The 20704-nt window shown below is 35.0% G+C and overlaps 1 protein-coding gene across 5 annotated transcripts in view; it reads left to right on the top strand.

Annotated features, from left to right (window-relative positions):
* The window catches only part of LOC143065441 (corticotropin-releasing factor receptor 2-like), a 140254-nt gene extending 119967 nt beyond the window's left edge, over positions 1-20287 (top strand). For 2 of the 5 annotated variants that reach the window (XM_076239009.1, XM_076239008.1), the window contains exons 6-16: positions 5406-5512; positions 7320-7438; positions 7787-7916; positions 9513-9669; positions 10167-10297; positions 13160-13245; positions 13918-14053; positions 14947-14988; positions 15507-15620; positions 16463-16489; positions 18446-20287. In XM_076239009.1, the coding sequence (XP_076095124.1) occupies positions 5406-5512; positions 7320-7438; positions 7787-7916; positions 9513-9669; positions 10167-10297; positions 13160-13245; positions 13918-14053; positions 14947-14988; positions 15507-15620; positions 16463-16489; positions 18446-19183 (1787 nt within the window). In that variant the 3' untranslated portion in view covers positions 19184-20287. Of the gene's footprint in view, positions 1-5405; positions 5513-7319; positions 7439-7786; positions 7917-9512; positions 9670-10166; positions 10298-13159; positions 13246-13917; positions 14054-14946; positions 14989-15506; positions 15621-16036; positions 16082-16462; positions 16490-18445 lie in introns of all 5 variants that reach the window. The other 3 variants (XM_076239012.1, XM_076239010.1, XM_076239011.1) reach the window with 3 other exon arrangements.
* Positions 20288-20704: the final 417 nt, after the last annotated feature.

The following is a 20704-nucleotide window of genomic DNA, read 5'->3' as shown; positions in this document are numbered from 1 at the left end:
GCGTCGTAAGCTAACCCTGGCGCTGTGTAGTAGTGCACCGGATCGAGACCATATTGCTCCATGCAGATTTTGCGGAAATTCTCGAAGACGTCGGTGAGTAAGACCACGTCGGTTTCGAGATAGAGGTCGTGATAATCGCGCATGGTCTTGCATCCGAATGCCTCCCAGACCTTCTGAGCGTGAGCGTAATCTTCATCGCTGATATGCTCACCGGTGAGCGTGCTGAAGAAGGCTTCCTTGGGTGGGAGCTGGGTCTCCTGGAGCCTTTCGAAGCTATCCATATAGTCGTAGGGGTAGACTCCTTTGCGCAGAAGCAGATCTAAGTTATGGCTTTTCTGCCCGATCTCCGCGGTGGGGATATCATACCCTTCATCCATCTCCTTGACCGTGAAGGTAATATCCGCCCCAACGACTTCCTTCACCCTCTGAGAGCAGCCTTGGAGAATCTCGGGCAGCCTGGTTCGCGGAACCCCCTTCTTATGAATCATCAGTCCATCGAATACGAGCGACCCCACCTCGATCTCCTGCTCGGTCAGGTAGTCAAAGGCCGCCATCAGAGCCTTATTTTCCAGGGAGCACATGACGTAATTCACGGTTGTGCCCTCGATATTGTAGTTCGTCCCCTTCTTCTCCTTGGATTCGCGAGCAAGCTTATGTAGGTCAGGGTTCAGCTTGATCACTTCATCCATGATCTGCCTCATCCCCTCATAATAGTCCCGGAGCCAGGTTGGTGCGTCATGCTCGAGTTTGGCGATCTTCCCATTGATGATGGCGAGCAGATAGGTTTTCGCATCGTCCCGGCTGATTCCCTCATAGGCCATCAGGTCTGCAATTAACCCTTCTCGGTCGCTGATATATGCGTCGAGCCCCATGCACTCAATGCCATTTTCGTGACAATACCAGGAGAGCAGAGTCGGATGCGCATTCTTCATATCGATATCGATCATATGATCTGCGCATAGGGTATGCCGGATGCGACGGCTGATATTCTGAAGGCCGATCTTCTCGCCCGTCCAATACCTCCCGAAGCCATGGCGCTGGTAATATCGCATCGGGCACTCACCCAGGGCGTTGGTGCGGACCAAGTAATCCTGCAAGAGCGTCAGCTGAGCATCCTTATCCACCTTCTCCCCCTTGATATATCTACTCCCCAGCTCGTAGTCCTCCGGATGCGTCACGATATGCTTCAGCTTTTCCCGGTCGATCACTTCACGCAAGGTAATGCTTCGCCCATTCTCCGACTCAAAGTGTCCAATCTTGAAGAGTCCCGGATCCATCGGCTTGGCCCCAAATTCCCGCCTCATATTGGTAAAGGCATCGGCCGGCGTGGATTCTACCAGCTTCTGCAGGCTTGCCCCCATGAACTTGAAGCTATCGATGAAGCGCAGGTGCTGATAGAGCGTCTTCATTTTCCCCTTCTTATCCTTGTACGAGCCAACCGCCACGCTCTTGGTGAATGAGATGTAGCGCTCCTCCGTGTTGGGGATGCAATCGATCTTGCCCTCGGTGGCCCCCAGCGCCTTGATGAAGAGATGGGCATCGTAGCCGGCCAGATTATGGAAGATGACCGGAATGAATTTCGGCGCCCGATAGTTCAGATTGCAATCATTGTGCGCGGCCCCCCTGAATTTTCCTGTGAAGTGGCAATGGTCCCTCACCCTATCTTCCCCAAGCTCCTGGTCGCAGATGAAGCACTTGGTAGCTTCCGCAAAGGCAATCTTATCTTCCTCCGTCATCGTCATGGGCTTCTTGAAATCGTTTTGCTGATAGATTTCCCGGATGTCTTTTGTGAGCCGATCCACGAAGATCTGCCCCACGTCCTCCCCTTCTTGCTGCGTGGTATAGATCACCGGCTCCTTGGCGTATACCGTTTCATCGAAGCACTTGATATGGTAGCAGAATCCCGATGGTACGTGCTTCTGGAGGATCTTGGTATGAGGTTCGGACGGTTCGCCCCCTTCTACCTTCTGCTTGATAAGCTCCAGAAAGTGCTCCAGCATCTGCATGATTCTGTCTACGCCCGACTTCGCTGGTTCAGGCTGGACCTTGGTCGTGAAGCACTCGAAATCTGCGTATACGACGAATGGCACCTTCATCGATCGGATGTGATTTTGGAAGCTAATGTAGCTCCCTTCGCTCGGCATCTCGATTTTCACTGCCTTCTTCTGACCGCAATATTCGATGTGCTGGTCAAGCTTTTCTTGCCGAGTGAAGTGGTTCAGGCATCGGCGGCAGAAGTAAGCTTCCCCGTCGTGATCGCTTACCTGCGCCGTCAAGAGCCGAGAGAGATTCTTCACCCAGCAGTAGTGTCGCGTCTCATCATTAGCCACTAGCATTAGATCCACGTGCTTTGCCCCGGCATCCTCTTTTTCAGATATCCTCATAGGGTAGACCCCTCCCTCCTTCCCCATATCGAATCCATATACGTTGACCTTGATCCCCTCATTGAGCTTCTCGAACCTATCGATTCCCCGGAATGAGACCGGGAAGTCGATGCCGTCGAACCTGAGCTCGTCCGTCCACTTTTCGTACTGCTTGACCCGGTGGCTGCTCTTCTGATCCACCTCCTCGTGATGGAGGGCTGAGAGGATCGCCCATTTGAAGCACTGCTGATCCTCATTTTTCACGTTGACTATTGCCTTTTTGGCAGCAAGCTTCTTAGGAAGTGGTATATATGAGCTTCCCTTCAGGGGCTTGTGCTCATTCAACTGAATCTCCAGCTTCTCGATGTGTCCAAAGGTCCATCCACTCCCTTTAGCATTGAAAGCCTCCATGCTTTCCTTGATCTTATCCTCCATCTGCGCTATCTCTTCGTCCAAATCTGACGACTCGAGGATTACCCTCGAGGCCGATCGGAATATTGGATTGGCGTAGTTATTTTCACTGGTCGCTGGGATAATCCTTACCATCTCCACGTGGAGTAGTATTTCCACTTTCAACCCTTTCTTTTCCACCAGCCCCTCCGAAATCGTGCTTCGGATTTTCCCCCAGCTTAGCCTTATGAAAGTCTCCACGTCCAGCTGCGTCTTTGGCTTGATGTCCACCGTGCCAAATATCCCTCCCACGGCCTCCCGCTTATCCGCAATCTCGATCTGGTCGGCGGCTTCTTCAATGCTCTGCTTCACCTTCTCAGCCAGCTGATCTTTCTTCAGCCGGGAGAAATTGGTGATCCCCCTGCGCCTTGCTATCGCCTTGAGCTGCTTCCTAGTGAGTACTTCCCGACGCTTGAATTTTCGGTCGGTCGCCGACTCAATGAGCCGCACCAAATCCATCTTATTTTTCCTACTATATCCCCTCACCCCTTCCTCCTTAGCAATTTTCCTAAGTTCCCCCATGGTCTCGGTCACCCGAAATTTCCCTCCGATCGGTTGAAATGTATCGTCTTGCCGCGGGGAGTGCCTCCAGCAAAGTCCATCTTTCCCCGGTTTGCCTTTGCAAAGTTGCTCCTTCTTCCTTTTCAATGGGGTATTGCAGAATTTCTGCATTTCGGGAGATGAAGTTGGTCTGCTATCTTCGCAGACGGAATCTCCAAGACGATCCATTATAATCTTGGATGACATGATTTTATTTATACTATTAAAATTTTTTAATTTTTTAAGATGAGATGGTGACTTTTCTAAATCACCAAGCTTGTGCATAGTATTATTACTATATGATTTCGATTGGTATTTATACTACGTTGTTCCAAGGATTTCCTTGCAGAAGGTAGAGAAAATTTGCATATCGCCAAAATAATTTGCAAAATTTCCCCCTGCATACCTTTGGACCCCAACAAAAATTACTGAAATCTCATCAGAAGCATATTTTAGGGATTCTGGTAGGTTCTTTCTCCTTTCCTTGGTCTCTGGTGCGAAAATATCTGCAAAGAACGCAATTTTTTTCCCGAAAATCAGGGGAGATAATTCACTAATAATTACGCAAGAAAATAATCTTTTCCGACGAGGTATTTCCCCGTCGAAAAAAGACCCTCCACACCCAAATAGCTTACCTCCAAGCACTTTTTCAGCATCCCCGACTCACTCAAGACCCATTTGCATCCCGGGGGCCCAAATTTGGGGTCTGATGTAGGATTTCTGCATGGAAAATGGTCTTGCGGCAGAATTGTCATTATGACACTACTATTGTCATCAAGAGTCTCCCTACTTGCTTTATGTATCAAAAATATTTTAAAAAAGAGGTATCGGGTATACTTCAAAAAGACAGTTACCCAACAACACAAATAAATAATTTGGCATCTAGAGGTTAACATACCAGTTTCGACATTAGACACGTGTCTAAAGTAATATATAAAGCTGTCAATCGCGCCAATTCTTAAAAGTTTTTATTGGAATAAACAGACACTATCTAAACATTTGGTTAAAGGTTTGACAGACCCAAAATATAACTGTTTTGAGTAGAGCGATGGAAGATCCAATTCTTCATATTTGGTAAATATTCCAAGGAATTATTAAACAGACCTATAATTTATTTCCTGGATTTCCGTTTAAGCATTAGTTGATGGAGATTTAGTTTTGTTTTCATTTGCGCTGACAAGTCCCTGCTATCTGTATCAAACAATATATTATTCTATCCTAAATTGAGGTAAATAAGTTGGCCTTGCAAATACTGTTTCGATCCCTAACATCACTGAAAAGACATACATTGTCGAAAACCGGAATAATGTACAATTTTTTACATCTCACGTATGCGGTATACCATCTTTTCTACAAGTTTATTGTTTTCTGTTTGATATCAAATTTATAATTTAGATCCATTTTGTTACAGCTGGTGATAAATCTATCTGGCAATCGTCAATGGCAGTCATCAGGGTTTAAGAACATCCGTTGTTCGACCTGTTAGTCAAAATATACTTTTTTTTACTTTAATGGTCTTTTAGAAAATGTAGTTTGTGCTGTATTTAGACCCATCTACAAAGAAATTTGTTTACATGCACACGTATAAAAATTACGATTTTTATCCAATGTAACCATAGGTTTGAACGTTGATTTCAATTTAGACAGATATATTTGCACCTGTCCTAAGTCAGGCATCTGATGTACAGTAGTTGTCGTTTGTTAATCTAATGTATATAAACGTGTTTCTCGTTTCTCGTTTTTTATATAGATTAGACCGTTGGTTTTCCCGTTTGAATGGTTTTACACTAGTAATTTTGGGGCCGTTCATAGCTTATTGTTCGGTGTGAGCCAATGCTCCGTGATGAAGGCCGTACATTGACCTATGATGGTTTACTTTTATAAATTGTTATTTGGATGGAGAGTTGTCTCATTGGCACTCACATCACATCTTCCTATATCTATATACATATAGTAAACACTTTTTTTTTTATTTTCATAACACAATAAGTGAAAGTGAAGTGTAATTTTTATTTTATTCTATTTTTAATCTTTTTTATTCTAATTTTGCAGATTATGCTATTGCCTACAAAACATGCTACGTTGACGGAAACTGGTCGAGGACAGATTACAATGCATGCTTTCCCTTCATACCATCAGATAACCCAATATCAACACATGTAAGTTTTTCTCAAATTATTACAACTGAAAACATCAACTTTAGATCTTAATATGACACCTTTGAAGAATCTTTGGAATGCTAACATTTTCGAAATTAAGGTTAAAGTCTATATTGGTATGTCGTTATGACGTCGGTTTGCTGTCTCGTTGGTTTACAACTCGCATCATTTTAATCCATACCCAATGTTTTATAAGTAATAACCTATGAAATCTGTTGCAATACTTCATAAACGATTTCATAGCACAACATAAAATTAATAAGCAAATTCCAAGGAAGTTAGTACACCCTTCAACCAAAAATCAAGAAACAAAAGGACTTAAGGTTTATAAATGCACCAGCTATTAAACACATACAAGGTGGAGTTGAACCCTATCAAAGCATGTTGTCTTCTGTAATATTGTTGGACATGTTTTCTCGGAAACCGACAGCATTAGCAAGTTTCTTCTTTCCTTTGTCTGTTCATAATTAAGATCGATTGCTATTCAAATTGGTCCAATGAAGCACGAACTTCAAATCGGATAAGAATATATTACTATTTCTTCTTTGAAACATTCTGCTTCTCGATTAAACATTTCATGCTAAATGTGCGTCAATTTCTCCTGTATAACAATCATTTCTCTTTATTTCAATGCATTTCAATTTAGTAAATACAGATTTCTCATACAAAGAAACTTAATCCGATTTCTATGTTAAAATTTTACAATGTTTCTTATTACCAAGATTAATCTGAAACGGAAGAGAAACATTGGTTTTGGCCAAGTTATCCCTCAGAAAACAATTTGAAAATTTCTCAGCTATTTTGTTCCTCACGATTTTCTTAACTGATGAACTTTAAATTCTTAGAGAAAGAAGAAATTGAATTGACTTGAATTCAGTCAACTGATTTAAACTGCTGGTTTTGCTATTTCTCTATTTTGAATCTTTTTCATCTGGATTCCATATGTATAAAGTGTTACAATTTTAATTTGCAAAAAGCTTCCTCACATATGTCACTGCGTTGATCTCTCCTAAGGTCTTTGAGGAGGGGTTTTTCACTTATACTACGCATCTTTTATTCTTGGAATTGTACGCATAGTAATGGATACATGTTATCATTTGCATTGCACGTATGATGACGGATATTTGTTATTATTGACAGTGTACGTATAATTATAGATTATCGTTGATCATCTCAACAAGATTGATTTTCTCGCTTGAGCCGGTACGGCGAAAGCGAAAAAAGCAAACGAGTTGAGATGACCAATGATAGTCTGTTATTGCTATCTTACCTATCACGGTGTTGTTAATTTCATGACAACGGGCACGTGCGTCCTTAGTTTCAAGCGATAATTTTCATATCATTCGTCTCCGCTGAAATAAAATTATCAGTCAGCAAGATCAAAGGAAAATTTCGTAAAATAGCGGTAACGATAGATATCTGTTATCGTTTGCATTGCACGTATAATGACGGACATCTGTTATAATGGACAGTGTGCGTATAATGATAGATATCTGTTATTCTTTTCATTGTACGTTTAATGACGGATATCGGTTATAATTGACAGTGTACGTGAAATGACGGATACCTGTTAACATTTGCAGTGTAAATGTATATATAATGAAAGATATCTGTTATTCTTTTGCATTGCACGAGTTATGACGGATAGCTGTTCTGCTTTTCATACTTTCCATGTAATTCAGTCTTAGTGTTACGGATATTCCCCTTTATTCCTCTTGCAGGACGAATCGGATGAATATAAAACCATATAAAGTAACCACGCCAATGTAACGCGAAATACTAATCAATTCTCTTTCTTCTATTTCAGCCCCCTCCTGATGAATATGAAAGTCATATTGTCCGTATAATGACGGATATTTATTTTGTCTTCAGTATTATATCGCTGTTGTTTCTACTCATTTCAATATTTATATTTATATATTTTAGGTGAGTAAATCTTATATATATGTGTATCAATGTGAAATTTGAAGCCTTCAATCTTATATCTTGTTTATGACAGTTGTTATCCATTTGTTTGATGTGTTTGAGCTTTTGATTTTGTAATTTGATTAGGGACTTTCCGTTTGAGTTTTACTCAGAGTTCAGTATTTTTGTGATTTTACTTTACATAATCTTTGATAATAGTGGCAAGATATTTTAAAAGGCAGTTTGTATATCATTTTCCTCTTACCGCGTGTTTTATTAGCATTTATTTGGATTGTCATGCAATACTGTTACAGTTTATACTATGCTGTTTATATAGAGTACTATGTTGTTGTATTTTTTTATTTACAGGTCGTTACATTGTCACAGAATAACAATACACATCCATATGTTTATATCATTTGTTATCAAATTTGTCATTGTTATTGTCATGGTTGAGCCGGGTGTTACTAAAAGATCTAGTGGAACATATAAAGACGTTGTGAGTATCAATAAGAAACATTGGATACTTTGAGTTTTTCTCTGAACTTCTATCAAATTTCATCATTGTGACGCATCTGGATTAGATTATCTGCTTATTCTTTCAGAGCACCTGATATCACATCCGGATTATGACGAGAAGCGTGTTGCGAACGTTAAATGCCGTTATTTATATTCTTAGGGTTAATCACGTTTTGTTTTCTTTTAAATGCTATCAATTGTTAAGGATAAGTTGCTAACGAAAAGACAGACGAATTCAGATTATCAACGGATCCTAAAAGTGATGCAGTGATCACTATTCAGTTTGGTACATAATTTTAATGAAAGAAATAAGTTAACTTTGATGTAGGTGTCCTTTTATAATTTAACTTCGTTGGTTATCTCTCTCATCCTTTAAGTGATCAAACCTTCGTTATTTACACCAAACTTTGCCCTTAGCTGAAAAAAATGCACTATAAAGTGAATAACGTTTTTATTTAATTAAAACACGTTATATAATACATTTTCTTTGTTTTTAACAACATTAAGTTTCTATTTTGGTTGAAAGCGGGTCGATGTAACTGTAATGTGTCAAAGCTCGTCAGTCCGATGATTGTAGGCTTCAAAGATAACGTCGTATAACATGCTCTCATGTAATTATATCGTACCGTTTATTATGTAAACTCAACGTTTGAAGATCAAGCATTATCTTTTATGAAAATACCTGAAACGTTTAGATCGGGGAGTTTATTTTTTGAAAAGAATCAATTATATGACCTGTTGATCATATTAAATTGGCATAAATTTGAGGGTTAAAGTTTTACAATGCTGAAATTGACATAAAATTATATATAACTTCTTGAAAAAGGGGGGGGAGGGGTCGGAGGGATCCTGATCCCGACATCCCGAGGTCCCGAATTTAAAAAATGATAAATCCCGACATCCTGAAATTCGAAAAAAAAATCCCGAAATCCCGAGCTTTAAAACACCCGATCCCGACGTCCCGATAAAGGCCCTGCCCCCCTCTTGAAATAAAGTGGTATATAATTAGAAAATAATTTCGTCAGGTCATGCTCTATGCTCATTTTAGCATGGGAAGTTTTAATCCTTGTATGCCTATTATGATTGTAATGGTTCCAGACGGTTTGAACAAAAGAAACGACAATAAAACGAACTTTTGATGATTTTGATCCTTTGCAGATCAGGATGACAATGTTTTCACATGGCAATCTAAGTTGCCTTAATTTTCTTTCTTAACAACTCATGCTAAATGCGGTATGATCTTTGTAAAATCAATTCAGCACAATGTTACTGATAATGTCATAATTTTTGAATTATACATATTCTTTAATTACATCTCAGAACAGAATTTAGGCAAATTTTCTTGATGTATATCCTGATATACTAGATAATTATCAAATTATTTGAAGAATTTCTTTGGTTGCTTTGTATCTGATTGTATACCTACAAATATAAAAATAGCTTTTATAAAAATTATCAGTTCGATATTAAGTTGTTTTTTAGCGAATGCGTATGATGAGGGTTCTATAATTAACATCTCGCGTTCTGCATTGTATTTCTCTTCGTTCATTTTGATGTATTATTGTTTTTGTTTTAGGAATGGTTGTGTAAAACGTTAATAGCCTTACGAGAGTACGGTAATACATCTAACATGTACTGGATGTTTGTAGAGGGCATGTATCTACATAACCAGATAGCTGCTGCTGTATTTAGTACCGAGGCACCATTTAAACTATTCTGTTTTATAGGATGGGGTAAGTTACGGAGTTAACTCAATGCAGAAAGCAGTAAATGTTTTATGTTTTATAAACTCGTGAAATTCTTTTGAGTTACACCCTTAAATATTTTGTTTAATAATGTAGGGCAGAGACATATAAAACCCCGTGTCTCTCGGTTTTGTAAATGCTGGTTGTTAGCTCACATTAACATATTAATTTTAAAGGATAGTTGTCTTATTGGCAATTATATTGAAAATTTAATGTAGATATAGAAGATCCATACATGTTAGAGGGCAACTCTGTTTATTAAAAATGGAAGAAAAACAAAAAAAAAACACTTATTTTTTTCAAGAATATTTCTCAATTATTTCTTTTATCTTCTTTCGAAAAACATGAATTGTATGTGTATTAAATGATTAAATTAAATGTAATTGTGTTTTTATAATAAAAACAAATTTAATCTTTTTAACAGCAGTATTTGAGGATGTTAGGTGATGCAGTGTATTTATAATGATGCAAATATTTAATTTTAGGGTTGCCAGGAATAATTGTATTAGCTTGGTCCATTATAATGCAATTTACACATGATAAGGCATGTTGGAAGGATTATTCACAATTAGATTGGATTTATTTAGTGCTAGTTCCATTTTTAGTTGTTATATTTGTAAGTATAACTACAGTACTCGGCTATCTGGTGTATACGGATTTTTTAAGCAGCAGCACCTCTATGCTATTTCTAGCCTTATATTTCGTTCATATTTTCAAAGCATCGATTTTCAATACGACAATAATATAATATATAGTCGATGACGAAGAATATTTCTGAAGTTTCTGACTACCTTAAGGATGTACACCTCTGAGGAGCCAAAATTTTCTAGAATTAAACTTTTTTTCTTATCCGGATTTTGTGGTTTAGAAATAGTTGGAGAAGAAAAAATCATATGGTGGTGCACTTCTTTTTTGTCTACGGCCCTTTGAAAATACCCAACTTTGATGATTTTCCATTTTCACCAAGTTTTACCTAGTTTTGAGCTATTATCGTGAAAAAAATCACAGATCCAACATTAAACTTGTTTTCATACTTTTAATAAAGATAAAATGGACCAATCTGAATAAATCTAACTGAAAAAAACTATAGGTAGATGTTAATATAAGAAAGTTTTATCATATTTGCTTTTTTGTGTCAAATTCACTATGCTGTCAATTTTGTAAATTAGAGATTTTACTTAGTTTTAAGAAAAAAATGCATATTATTTCAACTTTTTTGTTATAAATGGTGAAAAAATACTTATCTTAGAAGTTTGAAAAATGATATGGGATGTATATGATTCTTGTAAAATCATTTTTTGTACCCCTCACCCATTTTCTCAAAATTTTGGCTAAAAGACCGACTTGATTGGTCATAAAATTAGAAAACTTTTCATTGTAAACACAATTTTTTCACAGAGTTATGTTTGATTATGATATTTTTAAAACTCATTGATATTTTCCACTTGTATCACATGTTTTGGAAATAATTCCAGAACGAGATTTCAACGAGACTGAAACGTCAGAAGAATACATCCTTTACATCCTCGACTTTTAAGTTTGAATGTCATTTTGATATCTTTAGATTCTCTTATGAATGTTCGGCTTGACTTCTTGGTGGCGTTTTCGAAGCTTTATATATTTTGGTTGTGTCGCTATCAAAGTTGGCCAAGCAAGAGGTAATCATTTTGGTTGAATTATAGTTGTTTTGTCTTTTTCTAGTTTGAAGCTGAATAGTTTGATAAGTGGTAGTTGATAATTGCAGGAATAGAAAAAATACCTGATACGTTGCTCAGTTTTTTCGAAGTGATTTATTTTCTTAATTATGTGTGTCGTTGACATATAACAAAAAAAAAACCCACAATATATATTACCTTGAAATCCGCTTATTTTTTGTCACCATGCTGAGATTATGATATCTTATTTACAGTTAATTGACAATCTTCCATATCACTTTTAAATCAATTATAATCCCCTTGAGAAAAACCACGACGACATTTTCATTACACTTACAGTTAGCTCTGTAATGTAATTTGGATCAATTCCCTGACATAAAAAGGGAATGTGTATTTAAGATGGCCACGGCTGTTGATGACGAACATACTATCATACCATATGTTAAATAAACTCATAGTAGATACCAGGATGAAATTTTATATTTACGCCAGACGCGCGTTTCGTCTACAAAAGACTCATCAGTGACACTCGAATAAAAAAAGGCCAAAAAGGCTAAATAAAGTACGAAGTTGAAGAGCATTGAGGACCAAAAATTCCTAAAAGTTTTGCCAAATACAGCTAAGATGATCTATCCCTGAAGCAGTCCAGTATGGAATAGTGCTGTAATAAATGTCAGATATTGCAATGAACTGATAATCTATTCCTGAAGCAGTCCAGTATGGAATAGTGCTGTAATAAATGTTAGATATTGCAATAAATATGAAAAATGCAGATACAACTCAGGTAATCTGTTCCTGAGGAAGAAAAGCCTTAGTGTTAAAAATTCAAAGTTCTGTTAACAGTCAATTTATGATTATGAACATATCAATGATAACTCAAGTGAACACAGAAGTGCTGACTGCTGGGCTGGTGATACTTAAAATATAGCAATAAGGAACAATGAAAAATCGAAACAACTTGAATAATTGAAACGTTTTACATGAGAAATAGGCTCAAACGTTATCATTGATAAGTAGCATCTGCAAATACAAATAAACATCCTGGACATGTATCACATCATATAAACTTATATCTGGCGTCTCATTTATAATTGCATTTGATTCTTCATATTCGGTTTTTTTTTGTTGTTGTATTTTCCATTTTATACAAACTGAAAAAAAACTAATTCAACTATTACGTTGCGTTATTTACCTTCCGTAATTTATGGAGAAATGCTACACAAACTGGTATTTGTTTACCTTCGTCTTTACGTTCATTGTGGGCAATTGTCGATAGTATAAGGTCATATATGAATACAATTAACAGTTCTTTAATTCGGCTTCATAACTTTCCGAATAATATGTTTTACAGAATAAGAGACAAGGTCAGTGGTACATCCCTAAAATAAGAATAAGATTGAAATATAACACTTTAAGAGGTTTTTTTACGTCCAAGGTCTTTTCTGAATTTATTATCATACGGAATGCTAATTAATTGTTAGTCAAGGATGTTTAAAAGATTTAGGTTTAAAACACTGTTATGCAATTGGACATATTTCATATACAGTTATTCAAAACGGTATGAAGTCGAGGATAACAACTCTTAACTGTTTATGTAAATCAATTTGACCTTCTTTTCTTTACCTACACGTATACATTATTCTTTTATGACCAGCTGAAGCCCGCTTTGAGTGTGGGATTCCGCTCTGTACTGAACACATATTGTGACCTTGAACTGTTTTCTGGTCTTTGGTGGGGTTATTGTCTCTTTGACACATTCCCGTTTCCATTCTAAATTTTATTTGTACAGTAAAATAGTGCATTTTCTTCTTCTTTTTTTTTAGATAAATTTAGTTTTCCTTATTAATATTATAAGGATTCTAGTCACCAAACTAAGATCCAACAATACAGACGAGTCATCAAGAATCAAGTAAGTTGAACATTGCATTATAATCATATAATCATGCAGTCTTGCTTGAAAAATATCAAAATGTCATTTATCGGTTAATAATTACATGTTGAACTAATTCAGATTATATGTTGGGTCACACCTTAACCTTATATAAATAAGTTAATACATCAGCTAAAAAGAGACTCGTGATTCCGTTGTTTACATGTTCTAACGACTATTGTATTATTTATTTGTGCGTTTCTCTTTGCTGAATGTTCTTGTGTTTGTTTGTGCTGTATTTCTGTCACAAAGTAATGTGATTTAGCGATATTTGTAAACATTGCCAAATAAACGGGATGTTTGGATAGCCGTAAAACCAGGTTCAACCCACCAGATTTTCTAAAAATGTATTATATCGAAGCAGGAATATGGCAGTTGTTCGTTTCTTTGTATTTTGCATTGGTGTTTGGTTTTGTTGCACTTCAGTGTTTCTGTTGTTCTGTTGTTTTCCTCTTATAGTTGATGTGTTTCCCTCGGTTTTAGTTTAGTAACCCCGATTTGTATTTTTCTGAATCGATTTATGACTTTTGAACAGCGGAATACTATGTTTGCCTCTTTTTTTTTTGGTTATCTTTAGGTCATAACCTAATTTTAGAAGACAAAATTACTAACTATTTTGAATGTTGTAAATAAGAAATCTTTTCCTTTCAGAAAAACAATAAGAGCGACAATCATTTTGTTTCCTTTGTTGGGTTTGACGAACATAATATTTCTGTACAACCCAGAAGACGGAGGTAGTCTTCAGCTGACATACCATATAACTAATGCTTTATTGCAATCAACGGGGGTAAGTCTTTCACCATCAACCGGTATTAAACATAACTAGTAACTCGTAGCTGCAACTTTCTTCGGTCATTCTTCTGAACATTAAATATGAGTTGATGCAATCTACTCGGACACTTCTTTTCCATTAGATTTGATTTATGCAATCATCTTTTTGATATATGTATGTGTGAACAATGAGATGTATATACCGGGAGTGCTGCTAAATGGAAATAAAAAGTACAATTGGAAAGCTTCAATCAAATATGTTGTTCAGTTTCCAACCGAACCTCATTGTCAATTCAAAATGTAAGTAAGTAAGTAAGGATATGAACCAGACTTTATTATCCTTAAATTGTAACTCGATACGATAGATTTGTTAATGAAGGTGTCATTTTTTTTGTCTCATTAGTCATCATAAATCCTCTTTATTGTGGGCTTTGAAGTTAAGGAAATATTCCTGCTTCTATATTCATTATTCATGTGAAATTCCTATAGGAATACATTAATTATAGGTACCGGGCTTAGTTAAGTCAATGCCTTCAGGCAAAGTTGACTATTATTTGTAAGTGCCTTTTGGTTATATCATTCTTTAACTGTCTCAGTTTTAACACACCTTTGGCGATTAAATATTCGGCTTTGACCGTTACTGATGGAGATGAATCCAGTAACCAAAATCATGCTAAAGTCTGTGTTAGGGTAAAAAAAAACTTAAATGTTTCTAGTAATTAAACAAATGATAAACAATAAATGTCTATGGAGTCAGACTCATAATAATAAAGTAATGTCGACAAGAAGAAGAGTACAGTGTGTTCCCAAAGATTTGTCGTTTGTTTGTTGAAGCATTTTAACATCGGATACGATTAATAAATATTGAATAAAAACGTGCATGTGACAAAATTTAATTTTTAATTTTAGGGAATTCTGCTGTCAGTGCTATATTGTTTTATGAATGGAGAGGTAAGCTTGGTTTATTTTAACCATATTTGGTTTCGGGTGTGAATCGGAAATATATTTCTGTATGCATACATTTTTCATTATTGTTTGATCGCAAATCTGAACATTTATTTCAGAAGAGGTTTAAAAACTATGCTGAATCAATTCCATATTAATGAAACAAACAAACAAGAAATCTAGAGGTCAGCATACAGATCTATGATGAGTTTAATTATAAACAAGACTAGTGCCCAAACAATATGTTAACCCCAACTCGAATAGAGTTAAATTAGTACGTGAATTGAAATTAATGAGGCCATTAACTATCTTCTATTTCAATTTCATTTTGTTTCTTCATTTTAATATTCTTACATTCCGAGGATCAACATTTTTTATCTAAAGGCAATTGAAATGGAAATGAAATTCCGCAACCATTCTGATTGTGAACAGGATATCGTGTTTTCATTTGATTGTAACAAGTAAACACACGATTCAGTAGGATTTCTTGTAATGTTTTACAAATAACAAAGTTTGTTTTGTAGGTTCAAAGAGTAATTAAACAGAAATGGACAAGATTTAATATTCGAAGACATTTAAAAAGAGGTGGAAAATCTCGGAGCTCACGGACTTCTGACTTTATGCTGTCTCAAACTGAGGTACATCCTTTGACTGCGTTACGTAAAAGTGTTTGTCAAGCACTAAATGGTTGTCATGACGATTCTATATGTGATCATGGGAATGAATGTACAAATAAAGAAAGAAAAATATATTGTCCTTGTGCTTGGGACGAGGACGAAGATTGCTTGAGATGCTGTAATTTTGACTAACCCTATTGCACAAGCAGTACTAACATAAATTGTAATTATTTTTCATTAGATGCACTTATTTGTTCAAATTTGGATTAAATAAATCTATTACTATTGCAATAAATTGGGGGAAATGTATAAGTAAATAGGTATTGTGTTTCCTACTATACAGATAAATACACTGCAAGGTTTAAATAGTTTAAAAAGAGGGTTTGTTTTATATGTGATGCTGTAACATCTAGCAAGTTGTCGTTATAATTTTGTAGATCATGGAGTGTATTTGAATATTTTAGTTTCACAGGCGAAAAAAAGTAAGATTCTGGACTGTTTTATTTTTTTTTATCATCATCACTTTTGTTTTCAAAACGTCTTGTGCATGGCAGCAATATGTTTGGTCTTCACATTTGTAAATTATCAAAAAAAAGGATTTCGTGTACAAGTCAAATTACAATGTTTTCCGTTTAGTATTTCTTAAACCGTTTATTTACCTAAGCAACTTCATAGCCTGAATTGACTTTTCGTTTTCATCCTAACTACAAATAATATGTTAGCTTTGTAAAACCTGGACTGTATTGGCATGTGAAAGATTTGATTTTAAACGAAATATTTAGTAAAATTGCAATCGATGAAATAAAATTTAAACAATGAAACTACCACAGTGATTAACTAACATATATACTAACACTTAATAGGTTTCTGAATTAACAGACAACATGATGGTAAGGCTTATGCACTTTGTGGTGGTACTCACACTTATAAACATTTTTGTATTCAGGAATTCAATTTATATTCATACTTACTTACTGCAACTTCAAAGGTCAATTATTTCTTATCTTATTTGATTTTTTGAAGGCAAGTCGACTGCTATTTTTAATTTTCCTGTAGCTTTCTTTAATCTGCAAATGCAATTCATATTTAGTCTTATTAAAGATGACAAAACTTTCAAATGGTTATATAGCTTATATTGACCAATGAATTTTTAGTTTTAGTTTGGGTTTCATGTACCAACCCTAACACATATACATGGTTGAAGTTAACATATATTAGAAATGCACATTTAAAAGGCAAATTTTTAATATCAAATAATTCCCAGCAAGCATGTGATCGATGGTGGCAGTATCCATCACACTTCGATTCTAAATTTATCATTCGTAAGTGCCAGAGAGGAACATGGCATAACTTTGATAATAGTATCAACAATACCCATTGTATTGCACACAATTCGCATTTTCGCATTTATTCGCATTTTCACATTTACTGTTGCCTTTATTTATTGTCACTTCAGTGATGCTTGAGGCCAAAATGTTTGAAATTCAAAAACCTCATACTAAGTAAAAGAGGTAATCGAATAAACAAAAAGGGGACCAAAGTTAAACCAACCTGTTATAAGTTAAATGTAAGAAGAACTCCATGGTATTTTTGAGATACTCCAGTTCAATATATTAGTTTTAAGGGGAATATCATTAACTTGTATGTTTTACTTTTTTAACACCACACATGTACTAAGGGGTGGAATTCGATGAGTATTTTTTAGGTTTCCTATGGTAGTTGTTAGATTGTCATTAAACTATCTAAAATGAATAGAAAAACGTGTAATAAAAAAATAACCGAACTCCGAGGAAAATTCTAAAAAAAATGTTATAGTTATGGGTGATAGATATAGAAAAAGGCAACAGTAGTATACCGCTGTTCGAAACTCATAAATCGATTGAGAAAAAAACAAATCCGGATTTCAAACTAAAACTGCGGGAAACGCATCAAATATAAGAGGCGAACAACGACACAACAAAAACACAACATTAAAATGTAACTCACACAGAAACGAACTATAATATAACAATTGTCATTTTCCTGACTTGGTACAGGACATTTTAAGAAAAAAAAATCTTAAAATTGATCCAGTATTCTAGATCTATATCCCAGATCAGACAATCATAGGACTATTATACGATGTGTATAGAATATATTTTGTATAAGAATGTTGTACGCACTGGATACCTTGAGCACTTTATTTTATGTCTTCCTTGAAACAATATGTAAAGCATGATAAGTACTGGGTATGAGTTAACAACAATTTGAAACGAAAATGTCTTTGTAAGCGTAAAAAAATAACTTAAACTTTGCATTTTCGAATACTAAAAAAGAAGAATACGTTCATTTCTTCTGTCGATACATTATGTTAAGAGAGTATTCTTATTCTTATTTTATAGTTGTTTATAAAGAATGGCTTAACTGTTTAGTTATAGTTAGAAGCTGATATCCCGGATGTCGTTTATTTTCCCTTTCATTTTTTTTTTTGCATAATAGTACTAGAATAAAACCCATCACATGTAGTAAACAGATTCATTGCAATATCTAACATTTATTACAGCACTATTCTATACTGGACTGTTTCAGGAATATATTATCTTAGCTGTATTTGGTAAAACTCTTAGGAATTTTTGGTCCTCAATGCTCTTCAACTTCGTACTTCATTTGGCCTTTTTAACATTTATTATTCGAGCGTCACTGATGAGTCTTTTGTAGACGAAACGCGCGTTTGGCATATATATAAAATTTTAATCCTGCATGATATCTATGATTAGTTTATTTACTTTCAATAATTTCATAACGTTTATAACCTGTAGTTACTTTGATTTAAATACATTATGATTTTGTTTTCCCTCACCTTGCAGCAATCACAACTTTATGGTACACCAACATCATCTGATATCATCAATCCTTTTGTGAACAACAATCGTTATCATAAAGTAGAAACATCGATACCGGAAGAGGATATTGTAGCAAACTATAATAGTGACGAACAAAGTGTTATGTTAAATTACGTGATCAGGGATAGTGCATGTCCAATTAGGAGTGATGAACAATGTGTTTCAATTAATCACGTGACCAGGGAAAATGCATATCCAATTGGAAGTGATGAACAAGATGTTTCAATTAATCACGTGAACAAGGAAAATGCATATCCAATTAGGAGTGATGAACAAGGTGTTTCTTTGAACTACGTTAACAGGGAAAAAGCATATCCAATTGGAAGTGATGAACAATGTGTCAACAAAGCACACAAATTTACAAATAACAAAGGGGACAGTGATGAACATTCTATGACGTCATTAGATGACACTATCACAGAAACTCACGTGGGTAGTAATAAACAACGTGTTCCTCTTAATAATGTCGATAATGATTTCGAAATTAATTATGATAGTGACAGTCAAACAAGAAATAAAAACAAAAACAACTTGAAAAGTGACAAAAATAATTCCATATCAATAAAAAAAGGAAATCAAGGAATAGATGAGATGAATATTCAGGTCCGTTCGGACGGTTATATATATATCGATAACGAGAAAACTACATACATACTACCATCAGCAGAATCCTTCGAAAATATCGAAGAGAGTTTTATTTAATCATGTCATTGAGGTGTATCTTGCTCTCGTAAACATTGCATTTTTAACGGAATCTTGTAATAACAAACTAGGTGTTGACAAATATCACCTTAAACATAACAGTTAACTGTCCAAGTATGAACATTCATGTATTATCTACTAAAATGGGAAGCTGTTTTTTCCAGGATATACGACAATTAATATACACTTTTTGTGACTTGATATTTCTTCTTCTTTTAAAAAACTATGGTTATGTTTGCTTTTTTTCAGTTTAAAAGAATACTTATCTAAATTGATCGTGGATATACATATCAAAATGTAATCCTTAGGGTAGAAAATGTTTCAAAAACATGTGACCTTTTGGCTCACATTTTATTTCCAATACATTCCATTAAAAAACATCTAAGCATAACAGTATTTTATTATTTTATCATATTTCAAAAAGCATGAATTTATTACAAACACATGATAAATCTTGTAAATATTGTAGTGCACCACTTCGACTTCCTGTTCCCCTACCATTAATCATATTTATCCTTATTTTTACTGCTGTTGTGTGTATAAATATCATGTCTTTATTCATTTCTAAACTATTGGAAGAATGTAATTTTCAGGCTTTAGGTAATGATATACATTACTCGGTATTTATTCACTTCACTGAAATAGCCAACAGATTAAAAACCATGACTTCTTACTCCATCGATAAAGAAACATACGGAAGTTATATCAAAATATTCAGTTTTTATCATATTTTTTTTTTATTATTTATTTATTTTAAAGATTATTAGCAATATAAGTGCTTATAAATCAGCATTGTTCAAATCATTCATCGTCTTTTTTGTTGGAAAGAGAGATGGAAGATTCTCTTATGTATATACTGCATGCCCTTATGAACGTATTGTATTTATATATATATATAAATATATTTATACAATTTAAATTATTCAGGTGATATTTTCCTATTTCATTTATTATTTGCTCAAAAACTGTCCATGTCTCAGTTTAATTTATTGTGATGTGAGTGGTGACGACACAATAAAACGTCTACTATTGTAAATTATGCATAAGTATACAATTACACTTCACCTTATCATTAAATTATTGTAATTAAATCAATCAAATATTTTAGCATGTTGGGTTTTGCTTTTTTCCTGTTTTTTTTTTTATTATATTCCATATCATTCGATATGACAATGGAAACAAATTGTGTGTGCAATTTAGTGATCGACTTGAGCATCTTGAGCATTTTTCTTAGTTCTTAACATTCATATTTCGTTTCATATTGATGCTATGGTTTAAATGTGTAACAGGGCATATTCAATTGTTGATTTCCCATTTCTCTGTACTAAGAAACCCTCTACCTCATTGAATATGTATTCACATTTCATTTAAAAAAAGGAAACGTGAAAGATACAAGAGGGCGATAATTGGTACACGTCTTTAGCCCTCTTTGGAATAAATTCCATATCTCGTGATGGCGTCTGCAGAATTTTCCATTGGATGATTTAAACTTAATCATTTATAACTCGGGGTTTAATAGCT

The sequence above is a fragment of the Mytilus galloprovincialis genome, chromosome 2 (genome assembly GCF_965363235.1).
Source record: "Mytilus galloprovincialis chromosome 2, xbMytGall1.hap1.1, whole genome shotgun sequence".
Lineage (NCBI taxonomy): Eukaryota > Metazoa > Mollusca > Bivalvia > Mytilida > Mytilidae > Mytilus > Mytilus galloprovincialis.
Note: the sequence above shows the minus strand (reverse complement) of the source record. Positions and strands in the feature narration are given on the sequence as shown.